Source organism: Chlorocebus sabaeus, chromosome 26, assembly GCF_047675955.1.
Source record: "Chlorocebus sabaeus isolate Y175 chromosome 26, mChlSab1.0.hap1, whole genome shotgun sequence".
NCBI lineage: Eukaryota > Metazoa > Chordata > Mammalia > Primates > Cercopithecidae > Chlorocebus > Chlorocebus sabaeus.
The window spans coordinates 17,824,272-17,851,260 of NC_132929.1; the positions used below are offsets into that span (position 1 = coordinate 17,824,272).

General features: G+C 49.5%; 1 protein-coding gene and 1 long non-coding RNA gene across 3 annotated transcripts in view; one reads left to right on the forward strand and one right to left on the reverse strand.

Moving 5' to 3' along the window:
- Positions 1-82: 82 nt before the first annotated feature.
- LOC140710449 (uncharacterized) lies at positions 83-26,572 on the forward strand. Its single transcript, XR_012091468.1, has 4 exons — positions 83-368; positions 1,198-1,352; positions 9,240-9,391; positions 24,639-26,572. It is a non-coding gene; the product is annotated as an uncharacterized lncRNA (long non-coding RNA).
- The window catches only part of PLA2G4E (phospholipase A2 group IVE), a 62,954-nt gene continuing 46,332 nt past the window's right edge, over positions 10,368-26,989 (reverse strand). For both annotated transcript variants that reach the window (XM_008016926.3, XM_073012075.1), the window contains exons 11-20: positions 24,624-24,759; positions 22,889-23,025; positions 20,295-20,517; positions 17,727-17,841; positions 17,035-17,172; positions 15,953-16,060; positions 15,151-15,354; positions 13,816-13,982; positions 12,408-12,591; positions 10,368-11,946 (exon numbers count right to left, since the gene is read on the reverse strand). In XM_008016926.3, coding sequence (XP_008015117.3) covers positions 11,726-11,946; positions 12,408-12,591; positions 13,816-13,982; positions 15,151-15,354; positions 15,953-16,060; positions 17,035-17,172; positions 17,727-17,841; positions 20,295-20,517; positions 22,889-23,025; positions 24,624-24,759 — 1,633 coding nt within the window. In that variant the 3' untranslated portion in view covers positions 10,368-11,725. The remainder of the gene's footprint in view (positions 11,947-12,407; positions 12,592-13,815; positions 13,983-15,150; positions 15,355-15,952; positions 16,061-17,034; positions 17,173-17,726; positions 17,842-20,294; positions 20,518-22,888; positions 23,026-24,623; positions 24,760-26,989) is intronic.

Here is a 26,989-nt window from a genome sequence, read left to right on the forward strand (position 1 = left end):
CTACGTCACGTGCGCTCGCTCACTATTCACAAGAGCTCTCTCAGGTCCTTCCTGATTGGATCTCTGCCAGGGAGGGCTGAAGGCGTCAGCCAATGGAGAGGAGGTTCTTAATGAATTATTGATGACGGAGTCAGTCTGGAGGACTGGGCGGGGAGATGGTGTCTCCCCGGCCGGGTGGCACTGACCGGTCATACCCAGGGCCCCCTTCTGGTCGCCGGAGCCCCACCTCTGGCCAGGTGGCATCGGCTTCCGGGTAAATCTGAGCTGCCCAAAGCGAGCCTCCGGTGGCTGCTCCATCTCCTGGAACGTTTACTCATTCAGGCCTCTGGACGTCGATACTGGGGATGAAAAGTTCAGAAAGTGGACAGGCAGGTTCTGTCTTCCCGGGGGCGGGTCGCTATGAGTCCATTTTACAGGCCAAGAGACCCAGGCTCACGGGCATAATTGACACAATCTTAAGGAGGGGAAGTGGACTGGAATCTATTTGAGTAGCTGTGTCTTCTACTTCTCCACGTTGCCCTCACTAAATTCTGGATCAAGTAAAGGCCTCTTCTTAGTTTTCATTATTTGATTTTCTGTAAAGCCGAAAATTTAGTCATTACTCTCATTATTACATTATCCTCATTATTACAACTTTATTTCCACATATTGACATGTGAGTTATTGTCACCTCCTAGCTGTTTTTTTTTGTTGTTGTCGTTGTTGTTTTTTGTTTTTGTTTTTCTGAGATGGAGTCTTGCTCTGGCGCCCAGGCTGGAGTGCAGGGGCACGATCTTGGCTCACTGCAACCTCCACTTCCTGGGTTCAAGCAGTTTTCCTGTCTCAGCCTCCTGAGTAGCTGGGACTACAGGCGCTCACCACTATGCCCAGCTAATTTTTGTATTTTTAGTAGAGATAGGGTTTCACCATATTGGTAAGGCTGGTCTTGAACTCCTGACCTGGGGTGATCTGCCCACCTCGGCCTCCCAAAGTGTTGGGATTACAGGTGTGAGCCACCACGCCCGGCCTCGCTGTTTCTTTTCTAGGTTAAAAGGACACTCACTTATCTAAGTTGAGATTGGGGGAAATAATCACCTTTTGTGTCCTCAATTGTAGCTTAGGAATATTTCTCAGTTGTTTTAGAGCATTTCTCAGGTGTGATCCATGGGGCCACCTGCATATATACATACATGACCTGGGATGCTTGTTAAAATGCAGATTCCTGGTCCTCAGTCCAGACCTACTGAGTTAAAATATTGAGGAGAGATGGAGCTCAACAGATGTCCTAGGTGACTCTGATGTGGTCTAAGTCTGGGGAAACAGTACACACTGCAGTGCTTCTCCAACCTAACAGAAATGCGGATTCTGATTCAGTAGGTATGGGATGGGGCCCATGACTCCACATTTCTAACAGGCTCTTGGGTATAGCCAATGCTACCCATCTATGGATCATACTTTGAGAACAGGACTTTGCATCAAAAGATCTGGGTTTGAATCTTGACTATGTAAATTAATGGCTGCGTGACTTTAAATGTGATGACTTACTTCTCTGCCTTAGTTTCCTTATGAGCAAAATGGAAACTCCTTTGGGATTGTTGTGTGGGTCACATAGTTGGAGGGAATTGTATGTAACTAGGGAAGTGAAAAGAAAGCCAAGGGAAAATAAAGTTAGACATCTGCCTTGTGTCAAAATAAAACAAAGACTGAAATGTAAAAATAAAATGAAACCCGCTGCACTACCAGAAGAAGGTACAAGAGATTTATACAATTTTGGGGTGGAAACGCCTTTCTAATCAACACTAAGGACAGATATTATGAGAGAAAAGGCTGACATATTTGACAACAAAAGTAAAAGCTTCAATATATTTTTTTACAATACATAAAAACAAACCGATATAAATACAATCTTACCATATGATGCAGAAATCAGCTCCTTAGTATTTACCCAAATGAGTTGAAAACTTACATCCACAGAAAAGCCTGCACATGGATGTTTATCGCAACTTTATTCATGAGTGCCAAAAATTGGAAGCAACTAACATGTCCTTCAGTAAGTGAAAGTATAATCCGTGGTACATCCAGACAATGGAATATTATTTAGCACTAAAAAGAAATGAGCTATCAAGTCATAAAAAGGCACAGAGGAAACTTAAATGCCTATTACTAAGTGAAAGAAGTCAATCCGAAAAGGCTATGTACTGTACAATTTCATCTTTATGACATTCTGGAGAAGGCAAAATTATGGAGAAAGTAAAAAGGTCAGTAGTTTCTACGTGCTAGGGAGGAGGAAGGAATGAATAGTCACAGAACAGAGGATTTTTATGGCAGTGGCTCTACTTTGGTACTATAATGATGGATACATGTCACTAGATATTTGTCAAAACCCACAGAATGTACACCAAGAATGAATGTAAGTGATAATGACTTGTGAATTTCAGATCAGTTTTAGGTTCACAGCAAAATGGAGCATCAAGTACAGAGAGTTCCCATATACCCCCACCCTGCCTGACACACAGCCTCCTCTACTGTCAACATCCTGCACCAACTGCACATTCATTACAATCAATAAACCTAACCTAAATTGACACATCATTAAATTAACTCAAGATGGAACTAGATATAAAACTAATATAAATGTAGAACTAAATGTAACGCTTAAAATTATAAAACTTCTAGAAGAAAACATGGGAGAAAGTTGTTGTGGCCTTGGGTTAGGGAAAGATTTCTTAGATGACACCAAAAGCACAATCCTTAAAGGAAAAAAAAAGTTGGTAAATTGGATTTCATCAAACTTGAGAACTTCTGACCTTTGAAAGTACTGTGAAGAGAATGAAAAGACAAGACAAGGTACCGAATATACTTGCAAATCACATATCTGATAAAGGACTTGTATCCAGAATACTTAAAAGCTTCTTAAAACTTAATAGTAAAAAACCCAATTTTAAAAAATGGAAAAAAGATCTAAACAGATATTTTACAAAAGAAGATGTATGGATGGCAAATAATTACATGAAGAAATGTTCAACAATGTTGGTCATTAGGAGAATGTGAATTAAAACCACAGCAAGATACTACTACATACCTATTAGAATGTCTAAAATTAGGAAGACTGATCATGCCAATCTTGATGAGGATGTGGAGCAACTGGAACTCTTACACATTGTTGGTCAGAATGTACAATGGTACAACCACTTTGGAAAACACTGTGGCAGTTCCTTAAAAAGTGGAACATACACTTACCACATGACCCAGCTGGGGAGGAGCAGGGAGAAGGATTGCAAAAGGCACTAGAAGGTTTTGGGGCTGAAGGGTTTATTCATTACCTTGATTATGGTGATGGTTTCACCATTGCATACATATGTAAAAACTCATCAAATTATGTACGTTGGATCCTCCATATCTGTGTGTTCTGTATCCATGGATTCAACCAACCACAGATGGAAAATATTTGGGGAAAAAATGGATGGTTGCATCTGTACTGAACACATACAGACCTGTTTTCCTTTTCATTATTCCCTAAGCAATACAGTATAACAACTATTTTCTTATCATCTACATTAATAATAAGTAATCTAGGTAGGATTTAAAGTATATAGGTTCATGATGGATGGCGTTTTAAGTTTGAAACAAAGTATGTGGAGGATGTGCTTAGGCTATATGCAAGTACAATACCATTTTATATAAGGAACTTGAGCATCCATGGTTTTGGTATCTCCAGGGGTCCTGGACTCAGGGATAAATGAACTTTAAATACATGCAGTTGATTGTATGTTGATTACACCTTGATTAGTTGTTAAATATGGTCATACTTTTTGACTCAGGAATTTTTATCTTGAGGAAATTTATCCTGAGGGTATTTATACTGAGGAAATGATGAATGTAAATTTTTATCTAAGAGGATGTTTGTCAGCATGGAGCTATCTATCATCATGGAGGATTAGTTAAGCAAATTATGGATTCCTATGTGGTTTAAAATTAATGACGTGCAAAAATGCTCAGAATATATTTTTAAGTGGAGAAAGGCTAGATTACAAAAGTGAATGTACATGCAGCTGCTATGGAAAACAATATGGAGGTTCTGCAACAATTTAAAAATAGAACTACTGGCCGGGTGCAGTGGCTCATGCCTGTAATCCCAGCACTTTGGAAGGATGAGGCAGGCAGATCCCTTGAGGTTAGGAATTCAAGACCAGCCTGGCCAACATGACAAACCCCCATCTCTACTAAAAATACAAAAATTAGCCGGGCGTGGTGGCGGGTGCCTGTAATCCCAGCTACTCAGGAGTCTGAGGTAGGAGAACTACTTCAGCCTGGGAGGTAGGTAGAGGTTGCAGTGAGCCGAGATTGTGCTACTGCACTCCAGCCTGGGTGACAGAGCAAGACTGTCTCAAACAAAGCAAAACAAAAAATACCATATGATTTACCAATCCCCAATTTGGGTATATATCTAAAAGAAAAGGAGGCTCTCAAAGAGGTATTTGTCTACGCATGTTCACAGCAGCATCATTCATAATAGCCAAGAGGTGGAAGCAAGCCAGTGTCCATTGATGGATGAGTGGATAAACGAAATGTAACTCCCACATACACACATGCACACAGAGGAATATTATTCAGCCTTAAAACAGAGGTAAATTCTGGTACATGCTACACCCTGGAACACGGATGAACCTTGAGGACATTATGCTAAGTGAAATAAGCCAGTCACAAACAGCCAAATGCTGTATGCTTCCACTCATATGAGGTTTCTAAAGTACTCAAATTCATAGAAGCGGAAAGTAGAATGGTGGTTATCAGGGGCTGGAAGGAGGGGAATGGGGAGTTGTTCAATGGGTATAGAGTTTTAGTTCTGCCAGATGAAAAAGTTATGGAGATCTGTTGCACAACAGTGTGAATATGCCTAACACTGCTGAACTATACACTTACAATTATTAAAATGGTAAATTGTGTGCGTATTTTTTACCACACTTCTTTTAAAGTGGACGTACAGGCCGGGTGCGGTGGCTCACGCCTGTAATCCCAGCACTTTGGGAGGCTGAGGTGGGCGGATCACAAGGTCAGGAGATCGAGACCACGGTGAAACCCCGTCTCTACTAAAAATACAAAAAATTAGCCGGGCGCGGTGGCGGGCGCCTGTAGTCCCAGCTACTCGGGAGGCTGAGGCAGGAGAATGGCATGAACCCGGGAGGCGGAGCTTGCAGTGAGCTGAGATCCGGCCACTGCACTCCAGCCTGGGCGACAGAGCGAGACTCTGTCTCAAAAAAAATAAAATAAAATAAAAAATAAATAAAGTGGACGTACTAGATTTTTATACTTTTATTTAAAGAAGTTTAAAGTATCCAAGAAAAAGATGGGAAGGAAAAAGCCCCAAATAATAATGATGTCTGAGTTTTGGACTGGTAAATGATCTTAGTTTCCTCTTTATAAGCTGTAGCATTTTTCAAATGTTACATAGTAATCATGTTCCTGTTATAAAAGCAGAAAAAATTATCAGGAAATAAAAAATGTACTGTCTTTAATCTTAAAAAAGAAAAAAAAAAAAAAAGAGAAAGTCTTAAAAGCACCTGGCCCAGAGCACTGGTCCCATCTTGCTTTGCTCCCTGCTTGCCTTCATGCAGCTGCAGCTTTCTTGTTTATTTATGATTTTTGTAGGCACATAGTAGGTGTGTACATTCATGGGGTAGCGGCAGCTTTCTTATTTATTTTTGTGGGCACATAGTGGGTGTGTATATTCATGGGGCAGTGTCAGGTTTCTTTATTGTTTTTGTGGGCACATAGTAGGTGTGCATATTCGTGGGGTGGCAGCAGCTTTTTATTTTATTGTTTTTGTGGGCACATAGTAGGTTTGCATATTCATGGGGCAGCGGCAGCTTTTTAAATTTATTTTATTGTTTTTGTGGGCACAGAGTAGGTGTGCATATTCATGGGGCAGCGGCAGCTTTCTTGTGCTTGCTCTTCCCTCAGTGAAGCCGGACGGTGGCGGATCCTCCCCACCATAGTCATGTGGCATCTGTTTGCAAATCATGCTACCCTTTTTGGTTTTCTTTCTTCAGACTAAACAGTCCCAATTGCAGTCATTCTTTCATCTGAATCCAGTTGTTTTTCAGGTTAAATCCTATCACAGGTAGTTCTACAAGAGAATGCCATTAGTTGTTTGGAAATCTATTGTATTGGATGCGTGCTTGAAATTAGGAAGCTGGTAATAATGGTCAGAAGATTTGCTCTAGATCACGTTCAGTGGTTGGCTTTAAATGGTGATCAAGTCCAGTGTTTTACTCCGAAAACTGGATTGCAGAGTGGTTAAAGGCCTGGGATTCCCATGCTGAGACCAGAAGTGGTGCTGTGGCCTGGTGCTCTTACATGCTGATGGCCCTTCTCTGTGGCCACTTCCCCAGGTCACTGCCACCACCCAGAGGAGGGGCTTATAGGACACACAGGTGGAGATGGCTAGGAGGTACTTGCAGGAAGTCTGGTAAATTGTCCTTTCACAGCAGAACTCTGATTTTTAGATGGGCATGTTGCCACCCATGCAAAAAACAAAAACTTCTAAACATACAACTTCTAAACTGCAGCCTCTCTGCAGTTAAGTGTGATGATGAGACCAAGTGTGGTTGGTGATATGTTAGCTGCAGGATGTGTGGGACTTCCAGGAAGTCCCTTTAAGAAGGAGTTCAGGCCGGGCGTGGTGGGATTACACGGTGTCTGTAATCCCAGCACTTTGGGAGGCCGAGGCGGGGGGATCACAAGGTCAGGAGATCAAGACCATCCTGGCTAACATGGTGAAATCCCATCTCTACTAAAAATACAAAAAAAATTAGCCGGGCATGGTGGCGGGCACCTGTAGTCCCAGCTACACGGGAGGCTGAGGCGGGAGAATGTCGTGAACCCGGGAGGCGGAGCTTGCAGTGAGCCGAGATGGCGCCACTGCACTCCAGCCTGGGCGGCAGAGCAAGACTCCGGTTCAAAAAAAAAAAAGGAGTTCAATCTTTTTTCTTCTTCCTTCTGGTGGCCTGGAATATGGGTGTGATTGCTGGAGCTCCAGGGCTCACCCTGGCCCATGAGGCCAAGGACCACATAAGGGTGAATAAAGCAAAGGGCCAGAAGAAGCAGGGTCCCTGATGAATTGCAGAAATGCCTTGAACTGTCTTCCTGTGGATGTCTTTTACCTGAGTGTGTTTAAGCCACCATTTTTCAGAAATAAACATGCAATTCCTAACCAATAATCAATGTGTTACCAGAAATGGAGTCTGCCACAAAAGAACCTAAAATGTGACGTGTGCTCAGTGGACAAGGGGGAAGGTCAATATTAAGGATTCAGATATTGTAGCTGGAATTTAAAATATGGCTGCATAGTTCTTGACATGCCCTCCAACCAGAGATGGGCTCATTGTCCCCTCCCCTTGAATCTGGACTGACTTGTGACTACTTCTACCAGTAGATTTCCATGGAAGTGGAGCTACGTAACTTCTGAGGCTAAGTCATAATGGGCCACGCTGCTGCCACTGTAACAGACACTCTTGGAACCCTGCGTGCCATTTAAGAAGACTGACCATCCTGAGTCCATCATGCTGGGGTCACCAAGGTGCTCTGATTGACACTCCTAGCTGGGACTGCCTTTCATTTTTCTCAGACTTCCCAGCCCAGGCACCAGACACATGAGTGAAAGAGTCACTGGACGTGGGCCCTTCAGCCTAGGCTGTTCCCAGATCCCAACATTCGAGTCCTCCCCAGCAGTTCAGATCGTCTGAGCTGTGGCCCCAAACATGGAGCAGTTATGCCTTTTTCAAATTCCTGACCCACAGAATCTGTGAGCATAATAAAATGGTGGTTATTTTATGTCATTATTCGTTGAGGGCTTTTGATGCTTAGCAGTAGAAAACTGGAACAGCTGGTAATTCTTACTATCTTAAGATAAAAGCTTAGTTCTTTTTCACAGAGAAGAAGTCCAGAAATAGGCAGTCCAGGACGAGTTTGGTCACTTTATAGTCAGCAAGAACGCAGATTCCTTTATCCTTCCTGCTACCTGGAATGTGGACATGATGGGTGGGGCTCCAGCAGCAATATTGGACCAGATGGTAATCTTGAGGATGACAGAAGAGAGCAGAAAGGAGCTTTGGTCTCTGATAATACAGAAATAACTTTCTCTCTTGTTTAAGCCACTGTAATTTTAGATCCTCAGGTTATATGACAAAAGCATTGCGAATAGGCACAGAATTAGAATTCATGGGGAACTCGAGAGATTGGCTTGGCTAAAGCTAAAAGCTTAAGAATTTTCAAATTAGAAGCAGTAGTTGAAGTCCTGGGTATAAATGAGGTGCTTAAGGGGAGTACGGAGTGAGAAGAGGAAAGAGCTAAGGAGCCTCGAGGAATGGCAGCAGTTAAAAGAGAGACCAGAGGAGGGGCTCCCACCTTTCCAGGGGGAGAAACCCGAGACAGAAGGTGTTCAGTGAACCTGACCTCTTGCCCTCTGTGGCTGGGTTGGGAGCCCTTCCTATGCCTCTTCTGGACACAGCTAACATGCAGCTTTCTCTTCATATCACAAGGGCTCTGTTTTACATGTGGGCCTCCCACATGGGACCAGAAGGAACCTCCTTAAAGTTTGGGATCAATTGTTAATTCTTCTTATGGCCCCAGTGCCTACAACAGTCACTGGCATGTAATGGGCAGGCAGTAGTTATTTGCAAGCTGAACTGAATTGAACTCCTTTGGCAAGGAAGTCCTGGGAAGGGAAGGTTTCCAGAAGGAGGGAGTGGTCTGCGGTGCAAACACTGAGAACAATCAAGTCAGATAAGGACTGTACAGGACTGGTGGGTTTGGCTCAGTGCATCTGGCAATGAGGAGGCCATTGGTGACCTTGGGGAGAAGTGTTTTCGTGGGGAGGCAGCAGAGACAGGGTAACTGGCATGTGGGAGCGGGTAGGGTACTGGCTGCTCTTTTGGGAAGGAAGAGTGGAGACAAGGAGGGAGGGGTTTCACTTATTTTGTCAATTTCATCATCTTCATCATAGGCAGAGAGCAGGGAACCGGGGAGGAAGCCTCCCCTGACTTCTGCGGGTCACCGTGTGCTTGCCCTGTCAGAGTTGATGACACTTTAGTCTTTTCTGTAGCCAACTCATCATTTAACTTCTCATGTATGCATAACAATCTTTTCATGGTTTTCTCCCGAACCAGAATGTAAGTTCTTGGAAAGCAGAGACTGTTTACAGCTTGCTGTGCACAAAATAGGTGCATTGTTGGTGTTCATTGCCTCTGCTTCCTCTCAAGCAATGTTTCCTGAAATATACCTGAGCTTGGAACAGGATGGATCTGTACGAGCTGGTGCCCCACTAGTTGATGACATGGCTTCATGAAAATGGAGGAGCACCTCACCACAAGAGGAGAACCTTGCAGTAGGAAACAAAGCTGCGTGAGAAGAGGTGGGATGGGATGGAAATGGCCTACTCACTCCCCCAGGAGTGGAGAGGAGGAAGCCTGGAGGGATGAGGGCAGGGTTATACATATTTTGCAGCATCAGATAATGAAAGCAGATGAGTCAGCAGCATTCACCCATGTGGCCATTTTATTCCATGCACAAATAATATGATGATTTTATGAACCTCATTTCACAAACTTTTGATGAATCCAAGGCGTGGCTGCCTTCAGCTTACAATAAACAAGTCCAGTCTGTTGCTTGGCTCACTCTTTGGTACTTGAAGGAGAGTCTGTTGCAGTCAGAAAGAAAAGATGTCACAGTGGAGGCAGCCAGTTGCTCTGGTGGAGGGGAGGGCTGGTGTCCCAGGTTAGCATTTCCTGGGTGGGGACCAGTTTTGCAGGTCCAGAGCTCAGTTTATCAGTGGCTCAAGGGAGCACTGATTCATACTTTCCAAGCTCATGGGAGGGAGTGGCATAAATCCATGCCTCTCAAACTTTAATACACATAGGAATCACGGGGGGCATGGGGGTGGGAATCTCCTGAAAACACAGCTTCTGATTTAGTATAGCTGGGCTGAGGTCTGAGCTTCCACATTTCCACCAGCTCCCCACTGCACTTTGAGTAGCAAGGATGTACATCGGAGGCCAATTTTTCTAAACTTTTGGTACCTGACACCACTGGTTTCCTCATAACCCAAAGACTGCTTAGGGAGCGTGGTGGCCCAGAAAGGGGACTCTACCTTCCAGGGTTGCTGGGCTTCCTGCAGACCTCCTGTCTTTCTGCCTTTCTGCTTTCACCTTCTATCAGCCTGGGCCTGTCCATGGCTCCTGTTATGCATTTCCCTGGTTACGTTCCCAGTCTGAAGGGAGACCTGCTGACTTTGGGCTTCTCTGTGTCCCACTGTTTTCCCAGAGATTCATTAGGAAGCAATCTTCAAGGATGGGCTTCTTCCTCTGAGGACTAACCCAGTCCTTTTTGACTAATGCTTCCTAGTTTCAGTCTCCCTGGGTGACTCTCCAAGGTTGAATGCACTGGCCATGGTGTTGACATGACAGATAAAGGGAATTACATTTAGAAATAAGTAATCCTGTCTGGCAGCCAGAGAGATGGGCGGTAAGAGGCTGAGAGACAGTCTTGGAGCAGGGTCGTCAGTGAGCACCGACAGCTGGAGTGGGCAGTGCTGGATGCATCGCCTGCCTGGCACCCAGCCTCATTTACCTGCAGCCTGCCTGACCTTGCTGAACATCCCAGATCCTCATTTGGTGAACCTGGACTGTAGACTTGGGCTTTGCCTGGCATTTCTTTGGAGGTGGAGGCTTGGGTATGGCTGCCTGGTCATGATCACATGGATTACCAGCCCTGGAGCTCTGAGTAGCTGGAGAGAGCCACTGAAACCGGCCACCTATTTGGGTTTGTTGTGGCAGAGACTGGTTTATCTCTAGGGCTCCATCCAGATCTTCTACCTTCATGTTTCCTATTAATACCCCGATTCATAAAAATAAAAATCACGAAATATAATTGCCTATAAAAATAATGAGACTAGGGCCAGGCGCGGTGGCTCATGCCTGTAATCCCAGCAGTTTGGGAGGCCGAGGCGGGTGAATCACCTGAGGTCAGGAGTTCGAGACCAGCCTGGCCAACATGGCAAAACCCTGTCTCTACTAAAAATACAAAAAATTAGCTGGATGTGGTGGCAGGTGCTTGTAATCCTGGCTACTTGGGAGGCTGAGGCAGGAGAATTGCTTGAACCCAGGAGGCAGAGGTTGCACAGTGAGCCAAGATGGTGCCATTGCACTCCAGCCTGGGCAACAGAGTGAGACTCTGTCTAAAAAAAACCAAAAATCACAAGACTAGAACCGCCTTAAATTTTAGAGTGTTTTTCCAGGGAAATGCAGAGTGCTCTCAGGTCCTCCTGTGCATTTCTCTAGGCCTGCCACATGAGGTGGGGGGCAAAGAGAGGAGGGCTGCCGGCCCTGGGCTCTGCCTCTGAGTCGAGGTTTCTGGGGGCCCAGCCTCTTCCTCAGGCTTTTCCTCTCCACAGACGTGTAGGAGCCTGTGGCTATGAGACCACCTTCTCTATAGGGAAACACCTAGAGAAACTCTAGTGGGTATAAAACCCCAACAGGGCTTCTCTCTCTCTCTCTCTCTCTCTCTCTCTCTCTCTCTGTGACTTTCTTAACTTTTAAACATTTTTATTTTTCATTAGAAAGTCCAGGCCAACCTGTTCACACCCATTGCCAGAGAGCAGAGCTGGCTGCGTAGTAACCTGGTCAGCCCTGATGGGTCCTGTGCCTCTGACGGTAGAAGCTGACACAGAATAGGGGAGACTCCCTGGGGCCTAGGAGGGACACTGGCCCTTCAGGCGCTTCTTCTTCTCCACTGCAAGCTGCAGAGCCTGGAGGAGAGTGTCCTTATTATTCAGGATGTTGTACTCTGAGAGTTTCACCAGCTTGTCGAAGGTGGCCTCTGTGTACGTCAGCTCCTTGGTGGCATACGGAGTTTTGGGACCATAAATGTCCACCTGGCCCTGCTCCAGCTCCTCAGGGCTTCGCTCTACACCTGCGGGCAGCAGGAGAACTTGTTATAGACTTTGTCGTGTTAGGTTGGAATGACTTGTTGCCACATCTCTCCCCAAGGCCCACCAACCTGCACTCACGGACACACACACCTGCATGAAAATGTGTACACACGCACACCCTCCACACACACCTGCACACCAGCAAGCTCCTCAGGGCAGGGTACGGGCTTGCCCATTGGAGGATTGCCCTAGCACCAAGCACAGTACTGGGCACATGGCTGAATGTCAGAAAATGTAGAATGACTGAAAGAATAGGGGATGACATTACCAGCCCATGGGGGTGAGGGAACGGGAGGGGCCCTTCTTTGTGAAAGCCAAAGTTGACTCAGGCTGGAGCTGAGCCAAGCTTCCCCGTTAGTGCTCTTAGCAGACTCTACAGATCTAAAGGCACTCCCGGGCCAAGGGCAGTGGGTGCTGGGAACTGAGTGCAGAGGCAGCTCACCTGGTGCCTTGTATTTTTGGAAAGTGTCATTGATGAGTGGGAAGAAAGTCACGATGGGGGCATCGGGTTCCTGGGGGTTCTCCATCAGGTAGCATTCCTTGAGATTTTCATTCTCATCTGGCAGCTCGTATTTGGGGAAGGGGATGTTCTGCACAGTGCAGTACTCACAAGTTTGTTTCAGGGGCTGGAATAGCACAGAGGGTGTGTTTGAGCATTAGGAGGAGTGGGAGTAGAGAAGCAGCACAGAGTTCTTAGCCCCAGCTTCCTGATTGCCCCAGCTCACAACTCAGTTCCCCAGCTGCTTTGCCAGTGTGTGGTATTTTGAGACTAAAGCCAGGTCAGGACAAAAGGCCCGAGGTAGTAGGTTGACGCGCCTCCAGCTGCAAGCTGCTTCCCCAAGTAAAATGGACAGAAGCCCTTTCGATGGTGTTCCCATGCAAACACAGACTTGGGTGGATGTGGTGTGTCGCCTGGAAGGGCAACTGGAACCAGGCCATACACAGCCAGAGCTACCCAGGCCCCTGTGGGATGTGCATGGGCTTTGGAGCTGACAGTAGTACAGGGCTAGAAAAGACTCTGCAAGGGCATCTCTGAAAGCATGATGTCGCAGGAAGAGTACTGCCCTAGAGTGTCAGAACCCCTCAGTTCTGCCCCTCGTTCCTCTGCTCACTAGCTGTGCGATCTTAAGCAAGTCTCTCTGTGCCTCGGTTTCCTCATCCATAACATGAGAAATGATAGCAGTTGTGCCATCTCCCTCCGAGAGCTGGTGTAAGGGCCAAAAGAGATCACACGTAGGAAACTGCACTGTTACCCATTTACAAACTTAGATTGTTTCCACTGTTGTCCTGTTGGTCTGTCTACACGTTCCTTCCCCTGGCTTCAGGGTAGGACTGTATACACATAGAACTTTCCAAAGTAAGTAAAAATAAATAAAAACCTCTGGTCCTGACCAGTGCCCTCCTCTCCCCGCCACACTGTTCCGTCCCACCTGAGAGCACTTGAGTGTAATTCATGGAGGGTCATATACCCTGGGGGAGGGGAGAGTGTGATCATTTTGAAAATAGGATATTCCAAGCTCTTGAATGGAATGGGCTCTACTAAGGTTATTTTTAAGAACTCATTTTCTGTAGCTGAAGAATTGCCAAATATGGCAAATGCTCCAAGGCAAGAGTAAAATTCGAATTTGCTAAGTCAACGTGGGCCCCGCGGTGTGTGACAGCCGGCTGGCTACCCATGAGGTCTGGGTGTCTGGCTGCCCATCATGACTGGTGCTTGGATTTCTCTGATGCTGTCTGGGGGTTGTCGAGAGCGTGCCTCTTCCCAGCTCACAGCGAGTGAGGCCGCTGACGGCGGGGCCCATCTCAGGAGAGGCTGCAGCCCGTGCTCAGGATGGAGGCTGCACACTTGCCTTTGTCTGGGACCCAGCACAGTAGTTGAGGTGGATGATGAGGTCGACTTTTCGCTCTGGCCTGAGGAGGGGCGGGTAGCTGGAGTTGACAAAGAACGCAGTGTCCAGCAGGCACAGGTGGTTTGCGGACTCGGTCAGCTGGTTTGGGAAACCATCCAGCACTGTGTCTGAAAGCCAAGCCTTCCCGTTACCGACACACCTGGTGCCCTGACCTCAGCCAATGGACAGAGGCACCTGGGGGGACGGAGCGCCCTGTCTGGAGCGTCCTTCGCCTCAGCCTGACCAGGATGCCCACTCAGTTCCAGTGCCCTCTGGGTGGGCTGAGGAAGAATAGCGCTATCTTGGGCTTTTAGCTAGTCTTTTATGGGATGTTCATACTTGTGGAGTATGAGGGGCTTAAGACCACCCACAAATAGTGTAAACCCTGGGCCCTGAGTCAGCTAGCTGTCGCATTGGCCCCAGATGGTGAGGATGAGGCTTAACAGGTCAGGCTCAAGCAGCCATTTGCAGGCCATGGCCAATTAAAATACTGAAGAAGGTGAAGGTCAATGTCTTAGAGCCTCAGCAGCAGAGGAGGCAGCACTGAGCTGATGCTTCAGGACCACAGTTCAAGGCCTGGCTCTGCTGCTTACCACTTGGGTTCCTGAGCTGGGCCATCCTGCCCAGTTCCAAGGGGGCACCACTCACTGTATCTTTATTTATTTTTTTTTTTGAGACAGGGTCTTGCTGTATTGCCCAGGCTGGAGTGCACAGGCGTGATCATGGTTCATTGCAGCCTTGACCTCCTGGGCGCAAATGATCCTTCCGTCTCAGCGCCCACGTAGCTGGGACTACAGGTGCTCATCACCATGCCCAGCTAATTAAAAACAATTTCTTTTTAAGAGATGGGGTCTCACCACATTGCCCAAGCTGGTCTCAAACTCCTGGACTCAAGAGATTCTCCAGCCTTGGCCTCCCAAAGTGCTGGGGTTACAGGTATGAGTCACTGTGCCTGGCACCACTCATATTAAAGGGCACCCCCAGAGCACAACTGCAGAAAGGAAGACCCCCTGTTTCCCCGTCTATAACATGGGGCCAACTTCTACTTGCTAGGACTGTTGTACAGATTCTGTATAGATGCCATGAGTTAAGTACCCACACCACTCCCTGCTGCCAGACCCATACAGTGTTCAAGGCAACACCACCAAATGTGGAAAACACCGTGGGGAGAGGGCTGCCTGGCCCAGTGAACACAGCCAGAGAAGTTTGCTTATTCTTTCTCCATGGCAGCCTTGACATCCACATCTTCCTCCTCCATATGGAGGCAGGCCTCAAGGAGTAGCCAGGAAGGGTTACCTTTCCACCTAGAGAACTGGCCATTCTGGAGGTAGTTGGTGTGCAGCTGCAGCCCGGACAGGAAGTTGTGAAACTCAGACACGAAGGACCGATGGGTAAGGATTTCTCGGAAAGAATTGGACAGCCATGACCCTGGGATCACTACCGTGGTCTCCAGGATGTTAGCGTCACATTTGGGGATTTCGGGCAGGATCGGCTCGTCTTCTGCAGGGGAGGGAGGGATGAAGGGCAGGTCATGAGAGGTGGGGTCCCCAGTTTGCCCACATGAAGCCCCCACATGGTTGCCTGGCACCCAGGGGTGAGCACTGTAAAAGCAGCTCATACCTTCCTTGCTGGGCTCTCAAGGCCCTGGCACTGGGGTTAGGAGGACCCAGGTGAGAGACAATGGAGAAAGCGGGGAGGCAGTAGAGAGGGAGAGGGAGCGAGACAGGTAAGAAGGGTCCTGGAGAGGACAGGGAGTTTCAAAGAGCGACCTGTGACTGCCATAAATCCTACTCTCTTCACTTCTCCTGGGTGCTGGGAGCCTTGCCTCCAGGCCTTGGCACAGGCATCACTCACCTACAGTCACCCTCCCCTCCAGGCAGGGAAGACACTGTAGCCCCAGCTGTCTTCCTGTGTCTTAGGCCATAGGGGACGATGCGGAAGCATGTGGCAGGGGACCTCGTCCTCGGTTCATGATCCACACCCCGCTACCCATCACCCAGCCATGAGGGAAAGCCGGGGGCCCCCCATCACCCAGCCATGAGGGAAAGCCAAGGGACCCCCATCACCCAGCCATGAGGGAAAGCCGGGGGCCACCCACCGATGTCCTGCACTTTCTCCCTTGTCCACCTGTGGAAAAATTCTTCTGAGGTGTGTGACAGGTTCCAGGCATCCAGCAGGTTCAGGGAGAAGATGCTGCTCCACAGGCCTGGGAGCCAGGGCTAGCATGAGCAGCTCCACCCTGCAGCCCCAGACCCCACAGACACTGATACTTGATTCCCCCACTGCCCGCCAGCCCCCCACAAGCCTGGCTGCTCCGCAGGTGGGACAGACTTCCCCGTCCCTCTCCCCTTCCCCGTGCAGCTCAACACAGTGACTGAGAGTCTCAGCCTTCAGCTCTTCCCTTCCCTCCCCTCACTGCCCCAGCAGGGATTTAATGCTGGCAAGTGAGTGAGAAGCCAGAGTTCAGAGTTCAAGCCCAAGTGTTTTGACTACAGTTTTCTAAACCACATGCTCAACGGCATAGGTGTTCAGGGGAAGGAGAGGCCACCGTGGGCTGGGGGCTTCTGGGGGAAAAAGTGATGGGACTGAAGTGGATCTTCCAGGATGGGTTGCTTTGGGATAGACAGAAGGGGAGGGCACAGACAACTAATTTAAATAAGGGCATGTTCAGGCTGTGAATGTGGGTCTGTTTCTGAAGAAGCCCTTTGACGGGCACAGCTAAGACTCTGAAGGGAAGAACTTGAGTGGGTCCTGCATTAGGTGGGCCCGGCTCCTGAAGGACCGAGGCTCTTAGGGTGGGAGGCTGGGCCAGGCTTCCCTGGTGACCCTGCCCCTTACCCTGTGGTCTCCCTGGACCCTCGGGTCCCAGGTCTGGGTTGGCCCCTGGAAGTAGGCACGCTGCTGCCTGAAGCCAGATGGGGAGTGGATGGGAGTTACAGAAGCTTCCGTCTGAGTCTGCTATTCCCAGTGTGGTGCTGAGCAGACAGCAGGGAGACTGCTGGAGACCAGGAAATTGGGAGAGGTCCCCGACCAACTCTGGTTCCCAGTGACCTGGGACCTCTCCTAGGATGAGGCAATGCTGGCAAGTGTGCCGAGTGTCACATAATCAGGGGCCAACCCAGGGCGGCCCAGCGCTGAGGCAGCAGCCCCCTGTCATTCCGCCAATTCTAAGGCAGTCACCTAGCATGTAGCAGATTCGAGACTCTGGGATCCTCTTCACCAGCCGCCCCATGAAGAACTCGGAGCCGAAGAGCTCAGAGGGGATGAAGGCCCCATACTTCTGCAGACCCACCTCGTAGGGGGAGAACTCGAACCACTCTGCACATGAAGCAGCAGGACAGGGGGTCAGTCTCAGGCCAGGGAGCTGTCCACACAGCCAGGCCCCCCTCCTGCCTGCAGGCACTGGCTGCGGCCTTGGGAAGCCTCAGACAGGGAGACCGCAGTTCCCCCAAAGGACACATGGGGGCACCCTTGGCTGGCTTCTGCTGGCATGGCAAGGCTCAGCTTGGCAAGGGGGATGGCTCATTTGCACCTCAGAGCCTGTTGAATGGGACAAAAACTGACCCTGAAGCAGGGCAGGTCTCTCGAGTCTCTCCCTCTGGGCAGCTTAGAAATATCTTCCTTTCACAACCTTTGTCTTCCCCAGTCCCATCAAACACATGCCTAGGGAAGCTGCAGACGGTGCCTGTCGGCCTCACCCTTGCAGCAGGGCAGATTGGGATGGCAAAGGTGATTTCTCCAGCTGTGTGCACAGTCTGGATGTAAGGGTTGACAAAGATGGATGGGATTGAGGGACCTGGAGGTGATGGGTGCTTTTGCCCACCAAGAAGGGACCCCCCCGACACTTGTAAATCACCAGCCACTGGTGTTACCTCTGAAGTCCTGGTTGCTTACATCATCCTTGACATTGATGGTGAGGTAGATGGGCAGGGGGTTCTGGCCACAGCTCAAAGCAGCACGCTGATCTGACAGTTTGCATTCATTTCTCTGTGAGGAAACAAAATGGTTAAAGAGAAGCAGCAGCCCAGGGTGTGGGGGAGGCAGTGCAGAATGAGAGGACAACCTGGACCCCTGCAGCCACTTCCTAGCTCCTGAGCTCACCAGGACGCTGTACCGGCCCCAGCTGACACCAGCCAAATCACTCTGAAAAGGCACCCATGGCATAGGAACCACCTTCTTGGGCTGCCCACCACTAGACAGGGGCCGGGACTGGATCCGCAGTTTAGGACAGTCCCTCAGAGTCCCAGGGTCTTGGTCTCCGGGGTGAGCAGATAAAGAGGAAGGGGTGGGAGAGGCTAGCACTGCCCATCTTCTGCTCCATCATCTTCCCTCTGCTAGAACTGGAGCAGCTCCATTTTTAGCAGCTCCATTTTCTTTTTCAACCAGCTTGGCATGTTGAGCTCCCTCAATTGAGGGGTAAAAACTTGGGTGAAAAAGAAGTTTCCCTTCCTCCGCTCCCCTCCCCTCCCTTTCTTTTCTTTTCTTTTCTTTTTTTTTTTTTTAACAAAAGACTTAGGACTTGAGCACTAGACTTAGGACTAGTCTAATGCTAGACTTAGGACTAGCATTAGAGTGGCTGAGGTCCCTCTAATCCCCAGAGTGGGAAGCCTTGCTGATCAGCCTGGGCCACAGGCCGCCTCCCAAAGTGAGTCAGCCACTGCAGACGAGGCGGAATCCAGGTCTTAGAGGCCCAGGCTCTGACCCCAGGCCAAGCAGCTGACTTCTGGGTGACCAATCCCGGTCACCCAAGTGTGTGAAGGCTACAGAACCCGTATGGAATGGCAAACACATGCATATGCCCAATGACATGTGGGTCTCCTTTGAAAGCAAACAGGGTCATCACTGGGCCCAGAGATCTGGGCATCACAGAGCTGACTGTCCTGGAAGTAAAGCTGCAGGCTCAGGGAAGAGCCGGTCCACATTCTTTGTCAAGGGGGCCCACGGGAAAGGGGCTCCTGTCCTGGCCAGAATGCTGAGACTCCTGATGTCGGAAGACTGGGTGCTTCCTCCTCATCATATGCGGCACTCACGATTGTTACAATATTGTTGAAAATGTTAACTAGCACTTACTAATGTAATTCCCACTTAAGGAATAGTAGAGAGCAGGGCCTGAATTTCAACCCCATCCTGCCTGAATCCCAAAGCCGACGCCCTTGGCCTCTGCCTGCTCTGCTTTATAGGGAGGACAGGTTAGGTGGTGGGTTGTAACAGGGGCAGGGTGGGTGGGATCCATCAGAAGTGGCGGGCACCTCAGCTTGGAAGCCATGTCCAATTCCTTTCTGGATCCCCATTTGCCAGCACAGTTCCTGGCATGCAGGAGGTACTCAAGTAATTTAATTGAAGGAATGAGGGAAGATTGAAGATGAGGGTCCAGTCATTCTCAGTTGCTCAAACTGTCTGGCTTTCTGGAAGATGAGACCTACTATTATAAAAAATAATTGCTGCAATAATTTTCTAGCAAGTTCTCATTTGAATTCAGAACTCTGCAGACACCTTTGGAGTGGAGCAGAGAAACATGGGCCTGGATAGAGGTTAGGTGGGAAGCTCTGCTTTGGGGCCAAGCAACAGCGAAAGTTGGTTCATCTCGGCTTGTGCAGCCTAAAGGGCACAGGTGTCAGCTGAGCCTACCCTGATGTCCAGGATCACAACACCCCTTGGGGATCCCTCTGCTCTGCCAATTGTCCAGGAAAAGGACCAGCCTGGTTGGGTCACAGTTCTCACAGCAGCAGTCACCCAACACAGGCTGGTCCTCTACTTGGGCACATATTAGTCAGATCATTGGATCTCAGAATAGGAAGGAACCTCATTGGGCCCATTGGTGGCTGCGAGAATGAGCCCCGCAGACCTCTAACTGCAGAGAGTGTTATTGACTAAGGACCCCAGCTGCTGTGCTCTGAAATCCACAGCGGAGTCTGTGCTGAGGCTGCACTTCCTGTGACTGAGTGGCTGCAGGGATACTGAGGCTGGCCCGTTCTGGGAGACGCGGGACTCCTGTGACAGCCAGCTTTGGCTGGAGGACCCTCCAAGGGCCTTGCAGACCCCGCCGTGGTCTGGGATGCTGCCACCTGACCTTTCTTCCTCTCCCCACCCCTAGGGTAAGAGTCGCTTCACGGCGTCACTGCTTTCCAGTCTTCCCCAGCTTCCTCTCCGTTTTTCTCTCTCAGGTGTCTTGGCATGGTTCTCAGAGGACATGATGCCTCCAGGCAGGTTTGCCTCCAACACGAGGGTCTCAGCCGTCCTCTAAAGGGCACACGGGAGACAATCCCACCACCTTCCTCCGGCGTAGATTCCGACACCTTATGGGTCTTCCAGCCCGAGGATACTCCCTCAGGTCTAACCTAACTCCCTGTGCGCAGTGAAAGTCCTGACTCCCCTGAGGAAGAAAGAGAGCCAGGCATCAGCCAGGGCAGGGTGGGGCCGGGGAGAAGCTGAGTGCCTACCTCGTCCCCCAGGCAGGTCTCTATCAGCAGGCCCCAGAAGTCTGTAAAGGTGACCCTGTAGCCTTCCTGGCTGCGCTGCCGGAGTTCCTCCCGGAATTTGAGGAGCTGGTCTGGGAACAGGGAAGGTAGCTTGTCCTTTACCACGTGTCTCCGGGCCTCAAAGATAGCAGGCTCCAGGTTTTTGGAGGACCAGTCAGGGTCCTGGTACAAGGTAGCCATGGTCCTGGAGAGAGACAGGCACAGCTGACAGGGCTGCCCTGGCCCTTGTCTGATCAGTCCTGGACCCGGGCAGGAGGGAAGGTAGGCAGGCCACTGGGAACCCTAACCTGCCAGGAGGGGAACCTGGAGAGCAGGGGTGAGGCAGAGGCCTGGCAGGCAGCGAGGAGCAGGGGAAGGTGAACATTATTACTCATAATCACAAGTGCTACCAGCTCTCGAATGCCCACTGTGTACCAGGCATAACAGTGGTTAAGATGAAGATTCTGGATCCAGATCTTTCTGATCAAGCCAGGCTCTGCCGCTCACTAGCTGTGTGATCTTGGGCAAGCTACTTAATCACCGTTCCCTTCAGTTTTCCTGTCTGTGGAATGGGGAGAATTACAATAATTGTAGCTGCTTCATAGAGTTCTGGTGGACTACATGAGCGAAGGTGATGTGGGGTAGTTAGAACAGTGTGTGGCACAAAATAAATGCTGGAGCCCACATTTAAACTCAGCCTCGGCTGATTTCAGGTCCTGGCTCTTTCTACTCTGCCACGTTAATTCCTGTAATTCTGATGTTGACTGAGGATTTATTTCCCTTTCTCTTCTTAACTTACATGTTGGTTGCAGGGGGAGCAACACAAAGAGGTGATCCCGCTAGCCCTGGGTCTGGCCTCAGTCTGCCTGTCTGTGGCCTGGATCCAGCTTTTCTATGTCAGGACAGGGAAGGGTCCTTTTCATTCTGTGCCCAAGAACGACCTCCCTGGCAGTGGAGCTAGTCTGCGGCTTCACATTTAAGGAAACGGGCCTCTTCCCTCACAGGACTTGTTTTTGAGAAGGTGGGAGGTGGTCAGGAGACTTTTCAACAAAAAGCATCCTGCTCTCCATAAGCTTCACCCATTAATTTTACACTTTAAAAAAGCTTCCAGAAGCCATTGCAAATGAATTTTTAAAAGAATATGACTTGTGTTTTCCCCAGGCCAGGGGGCCCTACCCATTCCACGCTGGCTGGGCCTGAGTTCCTCCCGCTTTCTGTCTATCGCACAATAGTCCAGGAGGACACAGGTGCCCCTCAGCCTGCTGGAAGCAAGTTACCTTCTTAACCTGCTACCTGGGACAGCCATTTAGCATGGAGGTTAAGGATGTGGGCCCATGACTGGGTTCAAATTCCACTCCACTGCTCGTTAACTGAGCGTCCCTAGCAAATTACTTTGTTTCTCCAGCTGAAAAATAACGACAGCGCCTCCCTCATAGTTTTTGTGAGGAAGAGACAAGATGAGCCATAGGAAGCAGTGACTCCAGTGCTTAGCCAGAGGCAAACAGCTCCTTCTGTCCCACCTGGGCTGGCACTTCTGCCCCCTGGGGAAGTGTGTGGCACAGGAGCCCTTGGCTTTCCAAGGCCCATTCATATCCACTTGCTCACATGGGGGCTACCCAGAACTCCTCCAGTATACAAGGCACAGCAAGGGACTTTGGGGCTCACAGGCCCACCAGTCACAGACAGGACACGGTCCTGCTTGATAGGCCACGCTGAACCAGGGCCACAGGAGGATTTTGATGGGCCCCATGAAAAACATTGATTTATTTTTTATTTTATTTTTTATTTTTTTATTTTTTTAGAGACAAGACCTCCCTAGGTGGCCCAGCCTGGTCTTGAACTCCTGGCCTCAGGCAATCCTTCTGCCTCTGCCTCCCAAAGTGCTGGTATTACAGATGTGAGCCACCATACCTGGCCACATAAAAAAATTAAAATTTATATTTGATGACTCTGTGATATAAAGACAAATGTATTCATATTATTTATTAGAACATTTTCTTCAACCTATAAGTTTGTTTAGGAAATGATCCTGATTTTAAAAGAAATTAACCTATTTTTGGGGGCCCCTAAAGGTACAGTGGGCTACAGGCACTGTGCCTTCTGTGGGGCAGCTGACCTGACCCTGGCCTCCCTGTGGGGGAACCCCGTGCTCAGCTCCTGGCCCTGCTCACCAGCAGAGGGTCAGCAAGAGGGAGCTCAGCCCCAGGGCCCTGCCCGTTGCATGTCCCCAGCACTATGGGGTCATGTTCCTGGGTCCATACCACAGCCTCAGGGAAACAGTAACACACGAAAGGCCAGCGCATACAGCGTCTCTGGCATACTTAGTAGCGGGAGAGCCTCTTACACCCCCTGCGTGAGGTTAGAGCTGTTGTCATCCCCACTGTGCAGATACAAGGCCACACACACTGCATGGTCAAGCTGCATGCCCAACGCCACACCGGTGCACCTGGGGCACTTCCCAGGCTTCAGGAGTAACTTTGTCTTTGGGCGGCGGGGAGGAGCTTCACCTGAGACCCCAGGCCAGCCTGTTTGCAGCTTGCTCTGGGCTCCACAGACAGTGGCTCATGTCTCCTTACCAGGTGGCCCCTGACAGGCCAGTGATGTAGCTGGCACAGTCCAGGAGGTTCAACTTCTGTAGCCCCAGCAGGTGGCCATACATGGCGGTCATGGATCTTGTTCCACCCCCAGTGGCCATGATGGCTATCAGCGGCACCTGGGGTGACACAGAGGCAGGTGGTTGGGGAAGGCTCCAGAGGCAAAGCTTGGGAGAAGATGCAGAATGACAGCAGCTTCGAACAATGGAGGAGGCAGAGCTGGCTACAGAGGGCAGGGAGTGCAGCGTTGAGCCACCTGACACCTGCCTTTCCACAGAGCAGTGGGTCTAGAAACAGACCTCAGCTCCACACCCAGTGGTTGGTGTCAGTGAAGGACTCGGAAGCCTAACACAGGCTTGGTAAATCACAGAAAGCTGTGGCTAGCAGAGTTCTTAGCACTGTTAGTCCGGCCCTCAGTTAACAGGTGATAAAACTGGGGTCCAAGGGGAGTGGGCAGCTTGTTCAAGAACTCTACTAATGTGTGATCCCTCAATGGGAGAAACCAACATCTTCTGTAGCTGGATCTGATGTAGGCACCAGGCCTGGCACATGGCGCCTGCTCAGCACGTACTGTATGGCAAGGCCAAGAGTCAATGGACTGGTGATGTGGGAAGGAGCAGGGTTGCCAGCTGTGGGTCGACAGAGGTTTAAGAGACCCCTGGAATGTTTCCCTAAAGATAGGGCCAGGCACAGTAGCTCACACTTGCAATCCTAGCACTTCGGCGGGCTGAGGTGGGCAGATTGCTTAAGCCCAGGAGTTTAAGACCAGCCTGGGCAACATGGGGAAACTCCATCTCTACAAAAATTACAGAAATTAGCCAAGCGTCGTGGCTTGTTCCTGGAGTCCCAGCTACTTGGGAGGCTGAGGTAGGAGGATTGCTTGAGCCTGGGAGGTGGAGGCTGCAGTGAGCTGTGATGGTGCCACTGCATGCCAGCCTGGGTGACAGAGCAAGACTCTATCTCAAGGAGGAGAAAAAAAAAAAAAGGAGGGAGAAAGGTGCTCTTTTTTGAGACTTACTCCATCTGTTTTCATTTGAGTGGGGGCTGTAAGAGCCTTCCATTGGCTAAAGCACTATGTCCTCCTCAGGCACCTGCCAGGTCTCTGTCCTCACCTAGGGTCAGCCTCAGAAGGCAGGCGCTTGGAGGGCTTGCCTGCCGCCCAGGGAGTGTGGGCCTTGGTCCACACAAGGGACGCAACAGAGGGCTGTGACAGAGGCCCAGCGTCTGCCCCCGCGGGAAGAAGGGGCTGACCCTTGGAGTGCAAGTTGTTTGTCTCCAGCTTCCTAGTGCTGTTGTTTCTGGGGGTGTCTACCTGTGCAGGTTTGAGAGGAGAGACAACAGGGGAAAGAAGGACCTAAGGCCTTTGGGGTGGAGGTGTGGGGTGCAGGAGGTGGTACAGCTTAAAATGTTTTCCTGGCTGGGGTGAGGAGGGCATTTTGTCCCTGGGCAAGGCCCCTTTAGCCACCGCGGGGGCTCTTAGTGCTTGGCAGGAGCCGCTGGGGCTCTGTCCTCTCTCTCTCCATTTCACTCTCCCTTTCCCTTGTGAATATAAAACAGAATCACTTCCAGCACAGCTCTCACCAGGGCGCCTGTACCTCAGCAGTAAAAGCATCCACGGAGGTGGTGCCTGGGGCAGGGCAGGGCCTGGGTTGGCTGGCAGGGCGTGGTGCTGGAAGGACCAGCTGGGCGCAGGCTGGCCACACCCCTGATTACCCACCTCATCCTCCTGCAGGTCCGCCTCCAACTGCAGCACCTCCTTCAGGGCCTTGGCCACCACCACCTTCCGCTTCTGCAGAAACTCCAGCTCTGCTGGGCACAGGCTGAAGCCCAGCCGCACGTCCGGCATCTCAGGGCTGGAGGGAGAGAGGACTCTGTAGTGGGCCTGCAGCCTCTACCTCCACTGGAGTAGACACAGCTTTAGGGTCCACTGGACCTAGGCTCAAAGCCTACTTCTGCCAGGGACCACTTCTGCAACCGTGGGTCTCCACTTTCTCATCTGTAAAGTGGGGCGAATTGTGCTGAACTCCCAGCACTGTCTTCAGCACTTAAAGAGATAACAAATGCAAAGCCCCCAAAGCCTTAGCCGGCACCATGCGAGCTGCTACTCAACAAAAGATAACCATTGGCACTGCGTTAGGGACACTTTGAGTCCTCTGTCTCCTCGGCCACATCTGGAAGGTCCAGAAAGTCTTCCCCCAGGAGGCTTCTCTAGCCTAGGACCAGGCATGGGTGACAAGAGGCTCTGAGATCATTTTGCCAAATCCGTCTGAACAAGGCCCCACAGTATGGACTCTTCTGTGCTAGGTAAACAAACTCCCTGTTCCTATGGAGCTCACATTCTTCAATGAGCTCTTCCTGCTCCTAGAACAATTATCCTGTGTGTGTGTGCAACTGACAAAAACTGTCACATCCCTGATCTCACTGTGTCACCTCACAGGTCTGCAGGCAGGTGGGGCACGAGCCTCTGTGACATGCCCAATGCTTGTCCTCTTTTTTTAATCACATCCCTGCCCCAAACAAGTCCAGACTCCTGGCCTGGCATCCAAGACCTTGCCTGACCTTTCCAAGCTCACCTTGAAACTACCCTTGAAGCTTCTGGGTCAGGTCCCAGAGCCCCCAGAAGCAGTCCTGTTTCCGGGCCTTGGCATAGGCGCCCGCCTTCACCAGAAGCATCCTCCCTTTGCCCACCTCCAGTCTGTGCACCCTCTGAGGCCCAGCTCCCCAGTGACTCCAGATGAATGTACCTTGACCATTTCCAACTGAGCCTTGGCTCACTAACAAAGCCACATTTCCTTGAAGGCAGGGCCTGGGAGATTTCCATCATGTTTCCTCTTTGTCTAGCACAGGGCTGCAGACACAGCTGTTAGAAAATAATTCTTTCTTTGGCCTCAACAGGGAATGAATAATAATACAACAACCATAATAACAATAACATTAGTTGACGTTTTCTGAGCATCCCACTTGCCAGATGGATTACTGAGTACTTCGCATGTGCTGTCTAGCTGGATCCTCAGAGCAACCCGGTGATGCACAGGATCCTTGTTATTCTCCCAATGTACAGATGAGGAAAACGGAGACTCAGTAAGGGTAAAGAGCTTTTCCAAGGGCAAATAACTAATCAAACTGTAAATAGAAATCACGGCCACTTGATTTCTCACAGTCAAGATTTCTGAAAACAATGTTGTTTTCAGGAGATAGTGCTGAGACAACTGGATATCCACATGCCAAAGAACGAGGTTGAGCCCCTCTTTTACACTGTATAGATTAATTACCTAAAAATTGATCATAGACCTAAATATGAAAGCTAAAACTAAACAAGTCTTAGAAAAAAAACATGGGAATACATTTTCAGGACCTTGGTCGGGCGCGATGGTGCACACTTGTAATCCCAGCATTTTGGGAAGCCGAGGAGGGTGGATCACTTGAGGTCAGGAGTACAAGACCAGCCTGGCCAATACGGCGAAACCTCATCTCTACTGAAAATACAAAAATTAGCCAAGTGTAGAGGTGCGCACCTGTAATCCCAGCTACTGGGGAGGCTGAGGCAGGAGAATCGCTTAACCCAGGAGGCGGAGGTTGCAGTGAGCCGAGATCGCACCACTGCACTCCAACCTAGGTAACAGTGAGATTCCATCTCAAAATAAAATAAATAAAAATTTCAGGACATTGGATTAGGCAATGATTTCTGGTTTCTTAGATATGACACCAAAAGCACAAGTGACAAGATAAAAAAACAAATTTCATCAAAAGTAAAGTCCTTTGTGCTTCAAAGGACACCACCAAGAATGTGAAAAGATAAGCCATAGAACAAGAGGAAATATTTGCAAATCATATATCTGACAAGGGATTTGTATCTGGCATATGTCAAACACTCTTACAACTTAACAATATAAACACAAATAACCTACATAAAAAGTGGGCAAAAGATCTGAATAGAAATGTCTCCAAAGAAGATATGCCAATCAGCCCATGGAAAGATGTCCAACATCTTCAGCCATAGGGGAGATGCAAATCAAAACACAGTGAGATGCCACTGCACACCCACTAGTATGAATGGGTGAGGGGCACAGACAGAATGTGAGT